Here is a 22,146-nt window from a genome sequence, read left to right as displayed (position 1 = left end):
GTTACCATGATACTCAACACACGTGCTCCTCAAATGTACTTTGAGTAATGTTAGTTTACTGTTCTTCAGTACAAAAACCATACTTTAAATCGACTGCAATGAGACACCTCACATCAGTGTTACAATGTTCACATTAGGCAAAACCATTACAGCACCGTCATGAAACATGCACGTCTTCAGCTGTCAAAACGTCTGCCCGCTACCTCCTTCGCTGTCACATCTAGACTCTCCCAACAACTGTTGCAAGTAAATTTACATTATTTGCTCAAAATGGCTAGCTATGCAAATGTGTAAATACAGGCGAGCAGTATATTACTCACTAAATGAAACTAGTAACCTGGCCGTGGTGGCATCACCATCGCCAAGAAGAAGGGAGGGGAGGTAGCAATAGCATATACTTGAATCCTGCTCCATTCGGCGAACACTTTTGCTGCTAATAAATGTACGTTGTGTGTCACATTGTCTCGTGCAAGCCTTTAGATGTAACACTACATCAGTGAATTGCCCATCTATTTCACTGCTTTTATATATAAGTTGCTTTTCACTTGACTTTACGGAGCTGAGTGAGCAAATTGATTAGTAGTTACGACATTTAACTCGGACATGAATGTCTTCACCTTCATTTAGTTTCCCTAAATGTGTGTAGTAAATGTGAAACATGACACATGGGTTGGCGGGTCTCCACCCCACCCCACCCCACCCCACCCCACCTGTTCGCATCTTCATTATACCACCAACAAGCAGATGCAGCAGGCACAAGAGGAATGCCAATTCTCCCATTCCTCAAGTTCTTCAGTTGCTGACAGAAAGGTTTTATCTTGACCATAAACATGGCTTTCACATGTTCATTTCTACTGCAGTGATCTAAACAGCATCATAAAGACACACTAATGACCAAAAGACACATTTGTCACTGGCATCATTTGCTTATTTCACCCAATGCTCAACCCACTTATTAGTACATTTACTTTTTACCATAGCACTTCGATTTTCTTTACTTAGTTTCCTATTTAAGTGTGTGCAGTTATTTAAGTTTGGAACACATGTCAAACAAAGGAAATTATACACAAGGGCTACAAATTATTTTACAGCCTGAAAGAGAGTTGCAGAAGAGAAGAAGAAGAAGAAAAGAACTGATTCAGAGGGTGTGCATCTGTGAAGGTGTGTGGTATTTATATTGAAACAGACAACAGAATATGTGTAGAAGCATGTAAGGAAGAAAATTGTTTTTGAGGTAAAACTGTTCGTGTCGTTGAAAATTTCAGGTAGAATGAGGATTCATGCATTGCTTTAGAATTCTGCTATCATTTTTCTCACAGCTGAAAATTGAAGTGTCTCAAATGTGCAGATGACCTTTCAGGGTGGCAAATGCTCAGAAACAAATCTTGTCGACAATTGTCTTGGTTAAAATATTGCTATGAAGCCATCTGGCAGGATTCAAAGTAGAACAGCAGTCAAAAGCGCCAACAGACCAAAAAAAAAAAAAAAAAAAAAAAAAAAAAAAAAAAAAAAAAAAAAAAAAAAAAAAAAAAAAGGGGACAGGGAGAGAGAGAGAGAATTCAGTGTCATGGAAGAACCAAGTATTTTTTTTAATTATGGTGCTCCTGTACAACATCAAACATTTCAGGGGAAATAAAGGGCTATAAATGTCTTATCAATCTACTGAAGCTGACTTCTTAATAGGAGAAATAGTTCATTGTTGGTGAGGATTACCTTTCATCATTGTCAAACAACCCTTTTGATTGAGAAACATGTGAAAGTGAGAGCAGATCAGATTGAGAAATTATGCATTCAGATTCAAATATTTGCAAATTTACTTACGGATGCTATTTATCATGCCTCTATAGGAGACTGGTTTAAGTAGCTACATCAAACTGAAAATGTGCGAGATATTGTGGTCAAAAGTAAGTCATTGGAGAGAAATCCATAGATAGCAGTATTATTACTTAGAATGAATGCTCAGATACCTTTTTTCTGATAAATTTTACTTTTTTTTCAGTAAAGGATATCAAAAACTTGCAGGCATGTTTGTCTGATTTAGGTATGGAAAGGAGCAACAACTGAATATAAAGTATCTTCAGCAGGAGTCATGCTGGAAAATAATGTCTGCTTTACTGCAGTGACATAACTGTACTTCAAACCAATGTGAAAAATGACATGCACAGCAAACAGTTCACTTAATCAAAGTTTTAATTATCTTAAGTATGAAATTGTAAATATCCAACAATGAAACTTAAGAGTGACAAATAATGGCATGTGCTGATGGAAAATTCCTGCGTACCTTTCCAATTTCTTCACATTTAGTATCAAGGCATGTTGGGGCAGTGGGAGAAGATTCAAGAAAGATAGCGGATTCCCTTCCGTAGTTTCATCCTCTACTTTCACTGTTTCTAATAACATGGTAATTATGAAGTCCATAAAACATTTTAAGAAACTGGTGTAGGTAAATGACTAATCCTAACATATTTGAAAAGACAAGCACTTAAAGAGGTGTGTGTGTGTGTGTGTGTGTGTGTGTGTGTGTGTGTGTGTGTGTGTGTGTGTTATTACTAATGGGGTAACATCAATATAGCATGTTGCATTTCATTTCTACCACAGAACCTTATGATGCCATTGCAGCAGCTGTTCATACCCTCAGTCCTGACAATTAGATCAAGCTGGGTAGAGTACGAGCAGAATTGGACTACTGATCAGATATGTGCCGTGTGATGAGACATTAAACCCTAACTTACGTTCAAGTCTTCTGTTCTATAAAAATCAATAATTGTGTTTCTTCCAAGCAGTTTAAGACTTGCTTTCAGTTGACACACATGAAAATGGTGTTCTATGTAGATGAAAATGGTGTCCTATGTAGCATACTGCTTAGATTAAATAAAATAACAGTGAAAAGCAACAGAACAAAAAGGTTCTTGGGTAAGACACTGAGTTCTTTTTATCCTTGCCTGACAATCATAATTTAGGTTTTCTTTTGTTTCATGGAGTCCCATATGTGAGATTTGCATTTGTGTGTGTGTGTGTGTGGGGGGGGGGGGGGGGGGGGGCGTGCTGTCTATTTTGGAAGAAGGCCTGGCCGAAAGCTTACCCATTTAGTAGTCTTGTTTGTTGTGCCTGTCTGTGACTCAACATCTGTGCTAAATTGTGAGTGGCACTCCATCCTTTTCATAATGCTGTCATTATTCCATCCTGGATTTTCCATTGTTAAATTAGAAAATCAATAATTTAATAAGAATTTTGTGAGTGCTAAATTTTGCTCAAAGTGCCATTAATACAGAGGCACTACATTTTGTGATAATGTAAGTACAGAAATACAGCAGTAGTGTTTTAATTAGTAGTCAGCAAAACCATTTCTCTTTTCTTTTACATTTTTTTGTACAAGAGAATAATAAAATTAGTGGGAAAAAGTATCCTTCGGAGTTGACTTCCGTTTCTTGTAAAAATCCATTATTATTTCCTAAAGGAAGCAGAGCTTGGCATAAAGACCATGCACCATCTTGTAATGTAATGAATGTCAAACATTGTATCCTTGATTTGTTTCGTGGAAAATGCAATAGAGTTACGGCAACACAATAGCACTGAACGGGCATTTTTGAAAGAAAATGGCAATTAAAATGTTCCCAGTTCCACTCTTCAAATTACAAGTACCACTTTGCATAACATGTAGAAATTAATATTACCAAATCAGTGATAGAGATGAGTTAAGATACCTTAATCTAACCAATCTTAGTGATGATCTTTTCAGTAGTGATGCTGGTTCAAACTGGCATCATTGATGGCCAGAGATGGCTTCAAGTTAACTTTAATATCTGTGTCTAGCGTTGCTGAGATGTTGGAATTACATTCTCTTTGCAGTTTTAATTGTAATAGGGATTTTTGTTATTTATTTCTCTAGATTACTTACTCGCTGATTTATAGTCATCAGAAACTTTTTGAAGCTTGTATATGCTGTTATTGAAAAAACCAAGGTATCATTACTGACAGAATTTTGTTGTTTTAATTCAAAGCCAGCATACCCCACCCACCCCCACCCCAAGTGTAGACTTGGTGGTGGTGGTTCCAAGAGTACCATTTAGATGTGCAGTTGTTCCAAGTTATGGGTGCAAAATGCTACACAATGAATTTGAGATTTTCCATGGCAGATCGGTAATAGCTGCATTTAAACTAGCCAAAGTGGTGTTCAACACTCCTTGCTTGTATCACACGTCTTCAAACAATGGTAGTCAATGTTCAACTACTTCTATTGATGTAGTATATTTAACATTTGAAGAGGGCCCGTACTGTAATTTGCAACTACTGTTACTTCTGCAAAGAAATATGTAAGTTAAGTTCAGACTAAATAATAATGATGGTAATAATCATCATGAAATACAGTTTTCTTTAATGTAGTTGGATGGATAATCTTGTCACCGTGCGGTAGAAACACTGATGGTTGGCGTCTTCCCTTTTCGTCCTGTCCGGTAAGTCTCCTTAGAGCTTGTGTTCTGGGTTTACCCCTTTCCCTAGACCTATCCAGTCCTTTTCCTTCACCCCTCATCATTGCCCTTCAACCCTTCTGCTGGAAGGAGGAGCCAGTGGCTCTGAAAGCTTGCATGATTATAACCTTCTTTTGTGTGTGTGTGTGTTGTTATGCCACGTGGCGAGTAGATTTTCTATATGTGCAGTTTTCTTTCAGTTATATGTGGGACCCTTGAGTAGGCATGGCCTGAAAATCCTTTAAGAAAAAATTCTGGTTTGCAGGTTATTCTTTCTTGGTCTGTTAATCACCTGCTTTTGACTCGAGATGTATTTTTCGATGTTTTCAGCCGGACACCAGGCAGTAGGCAACCGTCACCAGCAGAAGAGGACATTAACAAAAATAGTGGTAGTGGAGGAGGTGGGAAACCTCCCTCAGAAGGTGTTGAAGGACCTCACCATCATCACCATATGAATCATATGCCACATCCTCCTCACGCTTTGCATCTGGACAGTGTAAATCAACAGTTTGAACATGTCATGACAATGGACCCAAGCACTGCCAGTGCCATGGCACCTTTTGACCAAGGTGGCTACGTACCACCACAGCAACAGCAAGCTGATTCTCCAGGCGTGTTACCTCCAAGCTTCGATGTCCAGGTATTGTAATAATTATACTATTTCTTGGGTAATAAATAATTTAACTTTGCTTTAGTAGGTGTTCAGAATTATGTCAATAATTAAGTTGCAAAGAAATATACAGTTGAAATAAAGGTAATACATTTTTAAGAACTATTACTGATTATTGTAAGTACTCTGTAGTTACAAGTTACAAGTCTGTGTGGATACGGGTATCTGCAGATATACTCTCGAATATCTGCAGTTCATTGTGGATAAAAGGTTGTGAATATCTGTTGGTATATCTGAGAGTATTCACAGTGATTGTTACTTTGTGGTTAAAATGTTAAAGAACAATGCCAGTATTATTATACAGTTTTTGTCAAATGGTCTTCCTTATGATAACTGAAACACTGTTGTGTGAAGGAATCCCGTAAGGGTAGATGAAAATTTGGAGCCTGCAGACATTCTCGGAACGTTTTCAAGGCCTGAGATCAGTGGAAGTCTGTTTCTATCCTTACTTCCTGGCTATGAGTGCTTTATGTACACCTGTTGACTCTGTGTTGCTACTGTCTTACCTTCTGAGCAATCTTTGTAGCTCCGTTTCAAAAGGTTGCATATTAAGTTTATTATGCGACCTTAATATGTACATAGCTTAAATCAAACTGAGGCAGCTGTTTTAAAGTCTGTATGAACTCAGCTGTCTGATTTTATTCAAATCTGGTTATAGTGCACAGCAAGAGAATGAAAAATGCCTAATTACAGAGTTGTAACTCAAATACAAGAAAAGTAATGGCTGCTTGAAATTCTCAAAAAGTGCAAGAAATTCAACAGACAATGCTCGTGAAAATAGCTGTAACTGCAGTTACAGTGGAGATAGAACATTTAAACAGATAATTTTGTAGTTGACTCTCACTTTGACTCTCTAAACATGTTATCTTCAATACTGATGTAAAAAATAAATCTGCCTTTTCATAATTTGCTTAGTAAAAAATCAAGTTGGGGGTGACATTTCAGTTAAGAGATAAATTAATATGTACGCCTATGTGTTGCAACATATTGATACAAATTGTATGCAGACTACAGCGAAAATGTGAAAAAACCTTTTAAATGTTAAACAGGGGCTGTAACCAATGCACAGTAATGTAGTAATCTGAACAGGGGAGTAAAAAAAAAAACATTTGCAATATTCAAGGTAACAGACTGTGACCATTCCAAATAACACAGCTGTAGAAGGCATTACAAATGGGTTCAGATTTATGCCGACAGACATGGTGTTTAAGGAATGGCTGAATGAGAACTGCCTCGAGACATTAACTTGTAAATCTGCTGTTTGTGTATATACAAGGCATAGACTTAAAGAAATAAGAAGCATGGGATTATAACCCTTTGTATTCCGGTTCAAAAGAGTGATCAAATACTTGAGGCTTTATAGCGATTAAATGCCCTATTCTAACACCTTAGTATAACTGAATATCAAAATTCATCTTCAGTTCATCCAAGATACACTCAATTTTAGCTGACAACCTAGCAGCATGGCCCTCCTGAAGACAGATCTACACAGATGGATCTACACAGGGCAGGAAGTGCATTTGTAGGTGACAAGACTAAACAGGAAGGCAAATTTAAGCTTCATGAAGTTTGCGTCCTTGCCTACTGTAGAACTTAGTGATTTTAGAGGGACTGAAATACACAGAAGAAATGCATGAAGAAACAGTCATAGTTTATCAGATTCATGCTTAACATTGATGCCGTTAAAGTGCTAGTGTGTCAACAGTACCAATAATTATGTAGTATATTGCATTATAACAGCAGTACCAAAATTATATAGTATACTGCATTATAGAAGCAGTATATTGCATTATAGTGTACTGCATTATGTTATGAGTGAAGGTATGTAATGGAATAAAGGGAAACTGAAAAAATAAGATACTCTGGCCAAGGAATTTGATACACTGATTGAGTGAAGTAGAATAGTGGCACTAGCCAATCTTCTTCATACCATAAGGGCTATAATCAGAGCCTGATGGAATGAAAACCTTCAACAGCTTTACAAAAATAAAGGGAGAAACTGTGCTGTAATGTGAACTTATCTTCCACCAAGTCCTTGGTGCCAAAATTGTGGATGCAGCAGAAACATTATAGTGAAAGTGGCACGACTTGGATTGAATCGTGGAAGGTTCTGGTAAAACATCTACTGCTTCTACATGATCACATCTTCATGTGAATGCAACAGTGAGGAAGATGTTAATCACATTATCTTCAGCTGCTGTGGAAGAATCGAAAATCTGCTCAACCAGTACGTCATTTGTTGACCACTGTTAATGCCTTACCAACAAACATTAAAACTATTTTAGCAACAAAAGTGTATAAGCTCTTATGCAGTTTTACAACGGAGGCTCAAATAGGAATAAAGAGAAAAAGAGAGCTTCTGTAGGCACACTTCACCAGTGAATAACCATAATACGTTTTTCTGCATAAGAACACACTTCACAAATATTTAGCACCACAGCGCAACTGAAGATGACAAGCGTCAAAAGTTTTTGATAGTATATGTTATCAACCAATGTGCATGCAGTGTTTGATTAGGAAGAGAACAGGATTCCAAGCATAATTTAAGCAGAAACCTTTGTCTGTGATCACTTGCTAATTTAATCTCAATTTCTTTATTAACAATACTACCCCAATAGCTGGAAGTGCATGCTAAAATCCCACCTCATTATTTTCACAATTCATATTAGGTTGATAGTGCAATACACAACTAGTCTTTCACTATTATAAATCTGTTGTGTTGTTTTTGTATGAACAAATTAAACAATGGAAATTGCAGGTTGGAATATCAACGGTATAAGGAAAGGATAGATTGCTACATACCACAAAGATGTCATGTTAAGTTGTAAAAAGGCACAATTAAGACACTTACATATTAGTTTCTGGCCACAGCCTTCACCAGAAAAAGAAACAGAAATATGTACTACACATTCATTCACACAAGAAAGCTCACCTCTCTCACGCGATTGTCAGCTCCGGCAGCTCAAACCAAATTATAACATATAGAAGGAGGCAGTCTTGTCAATTTGTAAGAGACTTAACAATAGTGATCATTATCGTTATAAATTCTGTTGTCTGCTGCTTTCCACAGAACTGAATTCATTTCTTTAATACGTATCATACTGTGGGCCAGTTGTTTTAATATTATACTAAATTTGCCTTTAGCGTTCGTAAAAATTTTATGTTATTGGTCTGCGGAGTTTTTGGAAAAAGGAATAGATGCTACCTCCATTCAGTTATTCTGTATCAACCTTTAGACACATGTCTTCACCTCATACATTGTCACAGTATTTTGTTCTTCGTTGGGGACATTATACTGGGATTTAGGTATTCAAGCTCACATCCAAGTGATTGATTTGCTTATTGCCTCATTCCCATAACTTTTGCATGTATGATAAATGACAATTGCTCTCAGTTGCCCCGCATTAAAACATATTTAAAAAATCGGAGCCAGAATATCAGATTTGATAGTAATTCCAATTTTTGCATAAGCTCTACCCATGTTTAAAATCTATCCAAGGCCCCACAGTCTACTGTGAACAGTGGGCAGATGAAATAGGGCCGTGGCAGCCATTGTGGTGTAAAACTTACATGCAAATTCTGAATGTATTTACAACACTTTTATTTATGACACACCTTTCTTGGAATTAAGTAACAAACATAATATGAATTTTGTAAGATGCAGCACATTTCAATGTGTACCTGACTGTATGATGTTTTCATCAATATCTGAACTTTTTACAGCATGTTTAGAGCATGGTGTCCACCTGCTATTGTTAAAAAAATGAAAAATGTGAAGTCACTGATGCATCCCTTCTAAAACATGTAATTGCTATGACTTTGGCCCTAATACAGTCTTGACTTCCAGCATGTTAAGCAATCTGTACTTTCCATTATCCATAAACACAGTGACTATTTGTCTCCATCTGAAAGCTGTAAAACTTCAGCTGTTGAATCAATATTTTAATTCTTAACTTCAGGATTATATCACACACACACACACACACACACACACACACACACACACACACAGGTGAAAGAAAGGTCGTCTACAATGGCAGTTAATCAGTAGTTAATTGTATTGAAAGAGTTGACAATTCTTTGATAATGTATAGAAAGCCATTTTTATTTGCCATCAGCTGTATAAATTATATTTACTTGTGGCCGGTTTTGATCATTTCAGTTATTGTTATCTGGAAGACTGAACAAACAGAAAAAACCATATGCAATATACACAGACAAAAAAACCAAAATATATTGGGTCTATTGTGCTTTACTTCAGGTTTTCATCATTTCTGTTTGCACATAGTTTTATTCTTGAGGTGTGTTTTGTTTTTATAATGAATGATGTACAAGTGATATTTCTTCATGTATTATCAATTAGAAGATTTTGGTTTTATCATTAATGTCATGTAAATATTGCTGTTGTGATTTATAATTGGTAACACCCAATGTATATTACAACCATAGCCTGATGTTTAACTTCCATTTTTCTCCTTAATATATGAGTTGCCAAAAATTCACTGTCGTTATCTGTTATGGTTGTTGACCAGTCATTTTACTGGTTATAAAAATGGAACTTTTCAATGTAATTAAAATTTGAGATGTTGATTTTTCTTCATTGAATGATTAGCTCAGTTATCACAATTACTATTTATAGGTTTCATTTATTAATGCTGTTAATTACTATTTACAGGTTTCATTTATTAATGCTGTTATATGTCTCGTACAAGACATTATTTTCATATGTATTTTCTGCTTGATTGATATGTTTGACAAGTTAGCGTCGTTTAGCCTTCGTTTTCCTAGTGCTACACTTGTAGATGTTGTTTGTTGACAGTAATCACTTGGTGTCAGCATTGAAATTGTTCTTGTGAACTAGTGTTCCCTCCAACTTCATGAACAGTTGTATTATAGATCTTGATTTTACTATGGGACATTACTCATTAGTCCTCTGAGGTTACTTAGGACTGATATGGTAGTCACATGTTGCCTGTCAGGAGTGTACGTGCAACTTACTTAAGCTTTTCAAGGTGTGTCAGAATCTGGTTATGTTCCATTCCACATTGTGTCATTGTTACGTTTGGTACATGGAAGTGTCTTCTGTGTTTTATTGATCAGAGGTATAATTTTTATATATCAATTTTTTGGTCTGTGTACATTAACATAGTCTTTTCTGCTTGTTCAACCTTCCAGTTGATGGTTGAAATAACTGAAACTAGTCAAGGATTAATACAATTTATTGAACTTATAGAAAATAAAAATGATTTTGCATAAATATCTCACCTGTGTAGCAATTATCTACACAAATACTTGATAATGATTCAGAATTTACATACTTCAAAGTTAAATCGAATGTTAGTATTAACCTGCTAATAAGTTGTACTAGAAAAGTTTTATACAGATTTGCAATCAGAAATAGGTAATAAAATCAAGTGAAATGGTGTAGAATATTTGGTACGACATGTGGACTTACAGGTGAACATTTTTATCCTTTTTTAATATTATGTTTAGAAGTAAAACACATTCTGTTCTAAACCAAATTATAATTGATTAAGGTACTCTTTTATGAATGGTGAAATTGTAATTAGTTGCTATGTGATGTAATCTAATCTTCATGTAAAGTGAAACTATAGCTCTTACAAGTAACACTGTGTGGCTTTCTCAGAGGAAATTGTCTCAAGCATGAACATTCAATTCCTCAAATAAATTTAGGTGCTGTAGTTTCTCCATAACTTCAATTTCCACTACAAGTTTAATGTTGCCTCTTGTTGGGCTTTCCCCAATTTACAGCTTGAATTCGCTTAAAATAACATACTGTTGTAATACTTTGTGGAGGTACTGTCAAATTTCCATTATTTTGTTTTCTTAGAAATGTTATCATCATCATCATCATCATAACTGCTTATCATCCCTATTTCACATCCATAGAAGGATACACTCCACACAAATAGCTTCAGGGACGGCTTTGTAATACTTCAATTTATATTACACAATCTTCTTTTTCAGAAACAACTTTTTGCTGTAGCCAGTGTACATTCTTTACCCTATCTACTAAGACCATCATTAGTTTATTTTGCTGCCTCAGTTGCAAAACTAATCTTCTATTTCTATTGGCTCATTTCCTAATAACAATTTCACATCACCACCTGACCTAAGTCAACTACATTTCATTAGCCTTCTTTTGCTTTTGTTGATGTTCTTCTTATCTCCTTTATTCATGACTCTATCCATTCTGTGCAACTGAACTTCAAAAGACCTTTGCTGTCCCTGCCAGAATTATAGTGTTATCTGCAGATCTCAGTGTTTTTACTTCTTCTCCATGAACTTTGATTCTTTCTCCAAATTTTTCTGTGGTCTCCTTTATAGCATTCTCAGTGTATAGATTGAACAATGATGATACCAGGCTGCAACCCTGTCTCACTCCCTTCTCAATTACTGCTTCTGTTTTATGCCCTTCAACTCTTATAACTGCCGTCTGCTTTCTGTACAAGTTGTATAAAACTATTCAGTCTCTGTGTTTTACTCTTGTTATGCTCAGAATTTTGAAAAATGTATTTCAGTTTGCATTGACAAAAGTTTTCTCTAAGTATACAAATGCTATAACTTACGTTTAACTTGCTCTAACCCATCTTCTATAAAAAGACATAGAATCAGTATTTTCTTGTGTGCACCTAGGATGTATGAGGGTATTTGGTTGTCTCGCACATCTTCCACAGCAGTTGGAATAGTTTAGTCATCACTGGCTCTCCAAGGTTATTGTTCCTACTTAGGTCTTTCAGTGGTCTTGTCAAATTCTCCTCACAGTATCATATCTTCCATCTCATACTCATCTGCTTCATCTTGCCTTCAAGTTTCTGTCCTTTGTACAGCCCATCTATATGTTATTTCCACATTTTAACTTCCCTACTTCACTTTACGTTGGTTTTCCATTTGACATATTGATGTTTGTAGACAAGCTTCTTTTTTCTCCAAAGATTTCTCTATTCCTAATGGCAGTTTAATCTTTGCCCTAGCTGTATATCCTTACATTTATCCTCAGCCATTTGACCCTTCATGCCAAACTAATGTTTTAGACATATGTATTCCCTTTCACCTGCTGCTTAGCTGCATTTTTATGTTTTTTTTTCTTTCATCAATTAAATTTAATATTTCCTGTGAGATCCGAAGATTTGTACTAGACCTTATCTTGTCACCTATTTGAACATCTACTGCCTACACTATATCGTGTGTCACATCTACCCATTCACTTGCTGATGTATTCCTTTCCTTTGTTGCAGTCAGTTGTTGTCTAATGCTCCCTGTGAAACATTCAACAATCTGCTTCTTTCAAATTATTTGGGTTTCATATCCTTAGTTTCATACCTCTTTCCAATTTCTTCTAGTTTATCTACAACTAATAATCAATAAAACAATGGAAAATCCATAATAATAAATTTTGATGTATACACCTGCTCCTGGAAATGTCTGTTAAAAATCTTGCTCTCCCTTCACTGTCTGACTAATTTCTTATGTTCCATAGGACCTGCAGTGTGATGTAAGTCAGCTTATCACATATTTATAATGAGTATGCAGACTTGTTGCTGTGCAGTATTAATTTGTATTTCTTTCACATTCACTACAGATGTGTTTTGGCATTATAGAGTGACCTGCAGTACAATTTGGGCGACATTACTTTCATTATACATGATTATATTATGGTAGAACATTGAGCATGGATTGCTACTTCCATATATATTGTGTGGATGTGTTGGCATACATATAACATGATTGTCAACTGTATTTTGGCTGTTTTTCTACATTTGTTAGTACAGAAATTTGACAGTTATGGAGCTACATTGTTATACATTTACAAAGTATAAGCACTGCTATACAGATGATATATACTTAATTTGGTTAAGGATATGCCTATGGTTGCTGTATATTGTAGTAGCCTATTTTTATAGTTTTAATAGATGCTGTTAATTCTGTAAGTGTTTATTGGGTAGCAGTCTTTTATTTGACACATTAGCTTTTATTAACTTCTTTTTTCGTTGATTTTTTGTAAATTAGGGCTTTTCATATGTATTGTGCCAACGGCCGCACCAGAGGGGTAACAGTGGTTCCTGTCAATCACCGAAGTTAAGCACTGTCTGGCTGGGCTAGCAGTTGGATGGGTGGCCATCCTGTTCGCTAAGTGCTGTTGGCAAGTGGGGTGTACTCAGTCCTTGTGAAACAAACTGAGTAGCTACTTGATTGAGAAGTAGTGGTTCCAGTCTTGTAAACTGACATATGGCGAGGACAGTGGTGTGCTGATCACATGCCCCTCCATATCCACATCCAGTGTCACCTGTGGGCTGAGCATGACACTGAGGCTGGTCAGTACCGTTGGGCCTTCATGGCCTGTTGGGGCAAGAGTTCTTGTTCCACCCCCCCCCCCCCCCCCCCAAATATGTATTGTAGTGACACATTGTTTCCAGATCTCGGATGTATTCTTTAAATCGCAGGAGGAAATTTCTTCCAGTTTGGCCTATGTAGAAATAATTACAGCTGTTACATGTTATTTTCTATATAATAGGCCTACCATAGATTGGTGGTTTTGTGTTACTCATAATTATTTCAATTGGAGGTTGTTAGTGGTCTGGAAAGCTAGCTGTATATTTGTAGTTCAGTGCATTAATGTTGTCCAAGATTGGGCCTCTATGAGCAGTTGGTATGTATTTTGTTTTCTTTCTAGATATTGTTTCTTCGATTAGTTGTATTTCACTGTGTACTATGTTGGGCTTGGATGTCATGTCTTTATTGTACAGTGTGGTGACAATGTTTGGGTAGAAATTGTTTTTATGTTCTATGTATTGGAAAGCTAAGTCCTACCTTGTGCCTTATATCAGGACCTACACAAGACCTTGGGCGAATCAAGAAATAAAAGACGAACTGCATCAAAAAGAAATCGTCAGTCAAGAACTCTTATGTAGTCCACTAAGAACTCTTATGTAGTCCACTTATGTTTAAGCAAAAATGTAACACCACTTATTTTCGATTGCATTCCCAAATTAATCGGAGGTATGTGATCTGAAGTTTTCCTGGTGTATTTCCAATTCAAACAGTTCTTGGGTATCTGACCAGGTAGCGTTGTAATTCCTCCACAATATTTCGGATTTAGATGGCCTCTTTAGTAATGCAGTCCCAGGAGTAGGAGGATTGACAAGAATATTTTAGTTTTTTCATAATCCATAGTATGGCCAGTCTTTATACAATGGTCAACCACAGAGGGGGGTAACAGCTAGTATATATAGGGCGCCGAGAGGAACAGCACAGCTTTCGTCAGGAACCACCTGAAGATGGCATCAAGTACATTTGCCGAAATATTGTTGAGAAATTACAATGCTACCCGTTCGGATACCCGAGAACTGTTCTAATTGGAGAGGGACTTACACTTCACAAGTATACAATACATACACTTGCAACAAAAAACATTGACTTTTATCGAAGTATAAAAAATCTTGCAGATATTGTGTTTGCAGAACACAAAGCTGACCTGCCTAACAAAGGACTTAGATATTAAATGCAACTTAGCACCGAATTCACATGATTCTGCCATCAAACACTTGGTATCTGCTACGAAATTTGTGCTGCACGTATCCAGCCACACATTCAGGAAGAAAAATAGGCTCACAGGAACTTAACAACAGAATTGAGAGAGAATTAAATAACAAAAACTACAAATATGTCAGCCTTAGATTGTAGAGCTATGATAAACATAAACCACAAATTATCAACAAGTATTACTTTAGATGTGAAACCTTCCAAAGATTGTTATTATGCATTGCTCTGATTACATATGTAAAGTAATGTCTTTCTTGATACAAACAGTATCATCTAACTTAAATGTAACCCAATTAATAGACTTTTTGCAAAGACAAAAGGCCATAAATTTCTGTACAGTCATTTTAACTCAGTCTGAGAAAAACACTTCTGTGATTATGAACCCACGCACACCTAGGTTACATGCACAGCCTAAGACACACAAGTCATTGATTACCATACATCCGATAGTAAATTACATTAGTAGCTCGACTTGCCTACAAAACAAAAAGCTCAGTATAATATGGACATAATTATTTACATACACTTAATGTACATTAAGAAACTCATGAACTTTATCAAAAGACATCCAAATGCCACCCATGGCTAGGCTTGTCTGTTTTTGACATCACCAATTTATATATGAATATGCTAGTATATGAAACAATACACACCATTTAGTTAACTTGCTGCAGTTTAGAAAAACATGAATTTATATCTCTTTTGGAAGTCCTGTCATCTCGGAGTTACTTCAATTTAGTAATAAAATCTGTACCTAGGTTGATAGGGTGGCGGTGGGTAATAGTAAAGCACATACAATTGCAGATAATTTCCTCAACGAACTGGAACAAAAATTCTTTACTTCTAACTGCCTTAAGTTAAAAAACATTGTGTATTACTAGAGATAATTAGATAATATCCTTCTGCTAATTAATGGGAACGTCAGTAAACCTTGAAACACTCTATATGTAAAAGTCAAATTCATCTTGGAAATTGAGAACAACAATGCTATAAATTATTTGGACCATACTATCAGCAGAATGGATGACTGTAACAAATTTGACATTTATAGAAAGCCCATCTCCATGGACAGGGTCATAATTGCAGATTCCTGTCACCCTATGTTACAAAAACTCACATATTTTTGCTCTGTGCTTAACAGACTCCAAAATCTAGCACATAAATACAATTTTGACCCTAAATTGTAACTATATTATACAATAAATACATGACACCCATGCCCAACATAATACACACCTAATATGACTAATTAAAGTAGTAGTATCCAAAAAGAAAAAAAAAGTACACAAAAACTTCCCAGTCTAGGACAAAATTAATGCATTATTTAGACTTAAGAATACACAGCTAGGTTTCCGGACCAGTAACAACCTTAATCTGAAATTGTGATCAGTTAACACGAAACCACCAATGTACATATACACAAAATCACATGTAACAGCTTCAATTATTTCTACATAGGCTAGACAGGAAGGAACTTTCTCATGTGGTTTCAAGAACACATTTGGGATAGTAATAACAATGTATCGAAAAGTTTTCTCCACCCGCAAGATGGTCAGCGCACGGTAGATAAAATTCAACACACATTGCAAGTGCTTCATAAAATTTCAAAAGTGCTACCATGAACATTCTAGAGGAAATGGAAATTTACATACACATGAGAAATAAATTGCATGACTTATTTGAATGAACAGACAGATTTTAAACATCAGTAGTATTTAGAGAAAATTTATTGAAATAGTCAAAAGGAACTGATAAATTCAGAGTGCCTACCGGTGAAAGATGATGCACTCTGAAATAAAACCTCAACATTGTTGCTCATAAGCATACTCCAGAAACACACATCTGAGCACCATTACAATAATATGAGAATGTCATAAGTTAGGAAAAAATATTGAAAATAGAAATGAATGAAAGCATACATTTCAGATAAAAACCCTTATCCAATAAACGCCTACAATTTAGTAATAACTTTGATCGCTATAAACATAGACTATTACAAATATACAGCAACAATAGATACATGTACAACCAAATATTATATGTATCACCTGTGTAACAGTGCTTATATTGTATAGAAGTATGATATTGCAGCTCGAAAACTGGTGAACCACAAACTTAATTCAGCAAATGTAGAACAACAGTCAAAATGCAGTTGCCAAGAATTTTAAATGTTTGTTGATCCATTTAGAAGGTATATTCATAAGTAGGAATCTGTGCTCAATGTCCTACCTTAACATAAATATGTATAATGAAAATGATGTCATCCACATTGTACCCCAGGTCACTCGATATTGACATTGTTGGCCGAAATGGACCTGAAGTGAAAGCGAGGAAACAAAATCAACCCTACCCGACCCACCCATTATTTCATGGGAGGCTATGAAACTTATATTTATAAATATCGTAAGGAAAGTTCTGGCAGGAGTAAAGTAGACCAGTCACCGAATAGCAGAAGCTTTTAGGCGATGACAAGCATACAAAAAGACAACATCTTTCAGATGTTTCACAACGTAGTTAGCTATGTTCATTGCAATATATTCAGAGTATTTTGTCGGAGTGAAGAGAGAATTTATGTAGTTGTGATCCAATACATCTAGGTTTTCATTACATTCTGGCACTAGGCCTATATCAACATCATTAACTCAACTTCTAGAAAAAATCACCAGACCAAACCACATTTCAGTAAACATATCCTTTCTCCGTGACAATAGTGGGGTCAGATTCTGGTGAACAATTCATGGTGCCTTTAGATTTCACTTCATTCATCATTAATGGCTGCTTGCAAGCAGAATGGAATTGCAAAGCAGGATGATTATTATTCCAGCCAAACTTGCCTTCCATCATGTAGAAAAACATCTCTGCATGATCCCGACTGAATTTATACATTAACAAATACTTCAGGTAACGAGTCTCAACAAGATCAACAGATAGTCACTTAATACTGTGAATGATGCAAAGGAATCAAATTAGTGGAGATTTATGCTGTGTCCTTTCGATTTATTTATCAGTACTATTTTTCAAACTCAACAAATAAGATTCTGCCTTTGTTAGAAAAGTGTTTCCAGAAATCTTTGTCCGAGACCCATAAAACAGATTTGTAACTGAATCAAATGAACCTTAGCAATTGCAGATGTCAAATAGCTCATCAGACATATCACTTAAATCTGCTGTATGTTTAGCATCTTCAAATGCTTAATGTTGTTGGACTTCAGTTAAGTGCATTAGACTTGTGCACAGGCAGAACAGCAAATATTTTTTAATTTTTTGTCTAGGATGTGTTAGGTGATTTTTTAAAATTATTATTATTTTTTTTTTCCGAGCAGAACGCAAAACTCTATGCCCTCATAACACAGTAATTTTTCAAATGCAACTATGTGTTGGCACTTCCAAGCAGACCTCACGCCACCTTAGCTTCAGAAAGTAAATTTCTCACTAATTTCAAGATATGACATGCACCATGCAATATGAAGACTTTATTAGAAATATTAGAATGTAAAAAGTAAGATCACAAGCGTGTAAATCTATAATTACACCTAGTTTCGTGCCAAGTATTAAGTTAATGTTTAGACCATCAAATGTGAGACGCACATGCGTTAACATTTATTTATATAGAGTCCGAGAGTGTTCTGTGCCACACCAAACTTGTCATCATGAGACATGCTTTCAATAAACAAAAAGTATGCAGCAGGTATTTTCCAGTGTGTTTATGCCGATGGCAAGAAGCACTAAAGTTTCCTTGGCTTCATCTGACTCTTAATTCTATCGTCCAAAACGTCTATCAACATAAGCAACAAATTGTTTCAGATCCCAGTCCAATCAGCTCTTGATTGACAACCATTAAAGAGACATACATGGTATGTGAGAAAAGTAAGGAGACTGACAACAATGCGAGCTATGTGGCAATACTGTGTTGTTCTATTTTTGTAGACTGGTGTGTTCATGCCTTCTAGATGCTCAGTCTGAGTTTCAGCTCAATACAGTCATCACCTGATTTTTGAGAGTGGTGTCAGTGAAATTGTGTTTTTTGTTGTGTGTTAGAAAAAGGAATAGCGGAATTTAGAACAGTGTTATGCTATCACAGTTGGTGCTAAGCTTGGGAAATCCACAAGTGTAAGTTGAAGCAGTCCGTGGGAAACATTCTTTATAAAGAGCTCAATTTTTTTGCTGGTGCGAATCATTCTTAGAAGGCCGAGAACACATTGTACACGAACTTCGCTCTGGGAGGCCTTCTGCTTCAAAAACTTACAAAAACATGTCTCTGCTCTTGTGAGGCCAGACTGATGTTTAACAATATGGATGATGGGTAATGTGTTAAACATTTTCATCTTATATCAAATATTGACTGAAGATTTGCACGTGTGAAAGGTTTGGGTCAAAATAGTGCTGAAAAACCACAGAACTTAGTAGAACACCAAAGGGAATGTGTGCATTGATCTTCTTGAGACCACAAATTGTTTGGTTGTGTATCACAGGTGATGGATCCTGGATTTTTGTGTATGGTCCAGAGACAAGGCTGCACGGTGAGATGCGGCACACTGAGACACCTTCTAGAATGAATAAAAGCTCGAATCAACAAATCGGAGATCAAAACAATGCTGATAATATTTTTTGACAGTAGCTGTATCGTTCGTAGAGAATTTGTTCCACCAGGGCAAACTGTCAACCCAAGTGTTCTCGAAAGATTTCGTTGAAAGGCTCAAGAAAAGGGTGGATCGAGTGGGACCGGACATCGTAGATAAGTGGATGTAGAATCATCACAACGTCCCGTGTCACGCGGCCACTTCCATCATAGAATTTTTGTCCTCAGAGGCACTGTTGTTGTTCCACAGCCCCCCTATTCACCCACTCGGAGACCTTGTGACTTTTGGATTGTGGAGACTATCAACAGCATGTGACCAACATGTTCAAGCCCTATCAGATGGAGACCGATGACCGCACTGTCAGGTCCCCCCCTGAAACAACCCAACCCCTATCAGATGAAGCCTTTCAGCACTGTTACCAAGACTGGGAATGATGATTCTGCCGGTGTACAACTGTCAAAGGGGACAATATTGTTGTTTAAAAAAATGAAAACTTTGGTTGTTGTTGTGGTCTTCAGTCCTGAGACTGGTTTGATGCAGCTCTCAATGCTTCTCTATCCTGTGCAAGATTCTTCATCTCCCAGTACCTACTTTGGTAGATTTAAAAAAAATCAGTCTCATTACTTTCTCACAAGCCATGCAAACATCACCATGTACCTGATTTGACCTTAATGAACAGTTGAAAATGGTTTAGCAGTAAATTCTGGCTTTCCATGTACAGATTTGTACTAGTAGTTCATGATATTGGGATGTGACAAATGTGAATCTAACAAATGAAGCACATACTCACAGATATGTGGATAATAAGAATAAAATCTTAATGAAAATTACTTCAGGATGTCAGAGTATTCACTGTTCTTGCCAGTCAGATTTCTCTTAAATAATTCTGAAGACATATCTGCAGATGGTCTTCTCACTGAAGCCTGTAGTTCTCTCTCTCTCTCTCTCTCTCTCTCTCTCTCTCATTAAATTTTTGGCTTGTAAACCTGTCACAAGCTCCTTTAAACATTTTTGTTTTCTCTTCTTGTCTTATGCACTTCACGTTCTTCGCATGCAATTAGTTTTGCATGCTCCTAGTTACACAATCCAATTCTTTAATTCATTAGACTATCTTTTGCATGCTCTTTGACTTTTTACAATGCATAAATTTGGTCATTAGTAACATTATCACTACAAGCACTTGTTGCGGGTTGTTCTTCCATTTCCTGTTGAGCCACGGTAATGGAACTAGTTACTTATATGATATTCTTTAGGATTCTACAAGGGGGAGTCAAATGAAAACCTTTAAAATGTAAATAAAAATTGGCATTTCGTCCCATTGTTCTGTAAGTTGGTAATACTGTTAACCATGATGTAAGAAATGCCTTACAGGCGGCAGCATGCTACGGACAAGCGAAACACAGTCTCAGTACCAGTTCAGAGTGACTGCCCCACTTGTAACATGCACAAAGGAAGACCAGCGGCTTGTCATAAGGTTTGTGAGTTGAGTAGGAAGTTTGGAAACTGTGTTACTTCAGAGACACACGCTCGGTGCGCAGGTCAGGCAGACAGCATTGTGATATCAGAGTCTACTGCAGCAGTTGAAGCAATTGTTATGGGAAAATCGTCACATGATGGAATAGCTGCAGATCTGAATATCAGTCATGGCTTTCTTATATCATCATTCTTGAAGTGCTTAAGTTTCACAAAGTGTCTGCAAGATGGGTGTTATGGCAGCCCCATCGAAGATTTGCTCTTCAGGCCCCTGCTACATCCACCATACTCATCAGAACTCGTACTGATGGGCCACTCGGAGAGGGAACAGAAGGAAAGAAATTCCGTTCCTATAAAGAGGTGCAGCAGGCGATGCACGAGTGGCTGCGCATGTGACCAAAATGATGTTTTGTCAGTGGAATCTGTGCACTTTCTACACTGGTGAGGAAGAGTGTTGAACGTCATGTGTATCATATGTTCTGCTGTTATTCAATAAAAATTGAGGTAATTCAGGTTACCGTTTGACTCCCTCTCGTACATTAACAAAAGTAGACGTGCACTACAATTATACCTAAGTAATGTGTACATTATTTTGAAATGCGAATAATATACTTAAACAGTAGTTAATGTATACATCAATTAAAAATGAAACTTGTGATAGATCTGTGATTCTGATCTTTACTGATTTCTCCTATCCTTGTTATATTGTTTTAATAATAAAGTTACTTGAGTTTAGATCTAAAAGATGTATAGACATTAAAGGCATGATGAAATTGGTGTCGTTTGTCATTTGAATGCACATATCTCCAGTATATCTCGTAGTAAAAATTACAAGAAATTCATTCATAAAATGTGAAACCTGACATGTAATCACAGCCTGTAAAAGCAAAGCAGCAATGCACAAAGTAAGAAATATGCCTTCTTTGATATTATTGTTTTGTCAGGTAAGTGTTGCATATATGTTTACAGATCATAAATATGATAAAGGAAGTTCTGTTAAAATGTAAATAGTCCAGGAGCAAAGAAGACAACTCACCGAATAGTAGAAGTGTTGTCATTGACAGGATTAGTCTGAAGTTAGCAAGTCATCTTTCTTCCTTGTGTGCCCTCCGAAGACTTGACACTTCTGCTACTCAGGGAGTGGTCTCCTTTACTCCTATGTTAATCAAGTGAAACTTCACTCCAACTGAGTTTGAATCATATAATTGGTTTACAAGTCAACGTTCCTGGTGAACATGTTTTTCTCTCTGTGTTTAATTAAAATGAAAGTAGTTTCAAAATCCGCCGGGCATTAAATGTGGCAGTGTAGAAGCTAAATATTAAAACTCCTGTCATATGAAGAAAGTATTGGAACCAGTTTTCTTAAGTGACTATTTTATCCACTGTCTAA

At 36.4% G+C, this 22,146-nt stretch overlaps 1 protein-coding gene across 15 annotated transcripts in view; it reads left to right on the top strand.

Annotated features, from left to right (window-relative positions):
- LOC126335395 (pumilio homolog 2-like) overlaps nucleotides 1-22,146 on the top strand; it is a 550,606-nt gene that overhangs the window by 304,319 nt on the left and 224,141 nt on the right. For all 15 annotated transcript variants that reach the window (XM_049998621.1, XM_049998625.1, XM_049998620.1 and 12 more), the window contains one exon: nucleotides 4,800-5,109. In XM_049998621.1, the coding sequence (XP_049854578.1) occupies nucleotides 4,800-5,109 (310 nt within the window). The remainder of the gene's footprint in view (nucleotides 1-4,799; nucleotides 5,110-22,146) is intronic.

Source organism: Schistocerca gregaria, chromosome 2, assembly GCF_023897955.1.
Source record: "Schistocerca gregaria isolate iqSchGreg1 chromosome 2, iqSchGreg1.2, whole genome shotgun sequence".
In the NCBI taxonomy this organism is placed as follows: Eukaryota; Metazoa; Arthropoda; class Insecta; order Orthoptera; family Acrididae; genus Schistocerca; species Schistocerca gregaria.
This window is presented reverse-complemented; position numbering and strand designations above follow the sequence as displayed.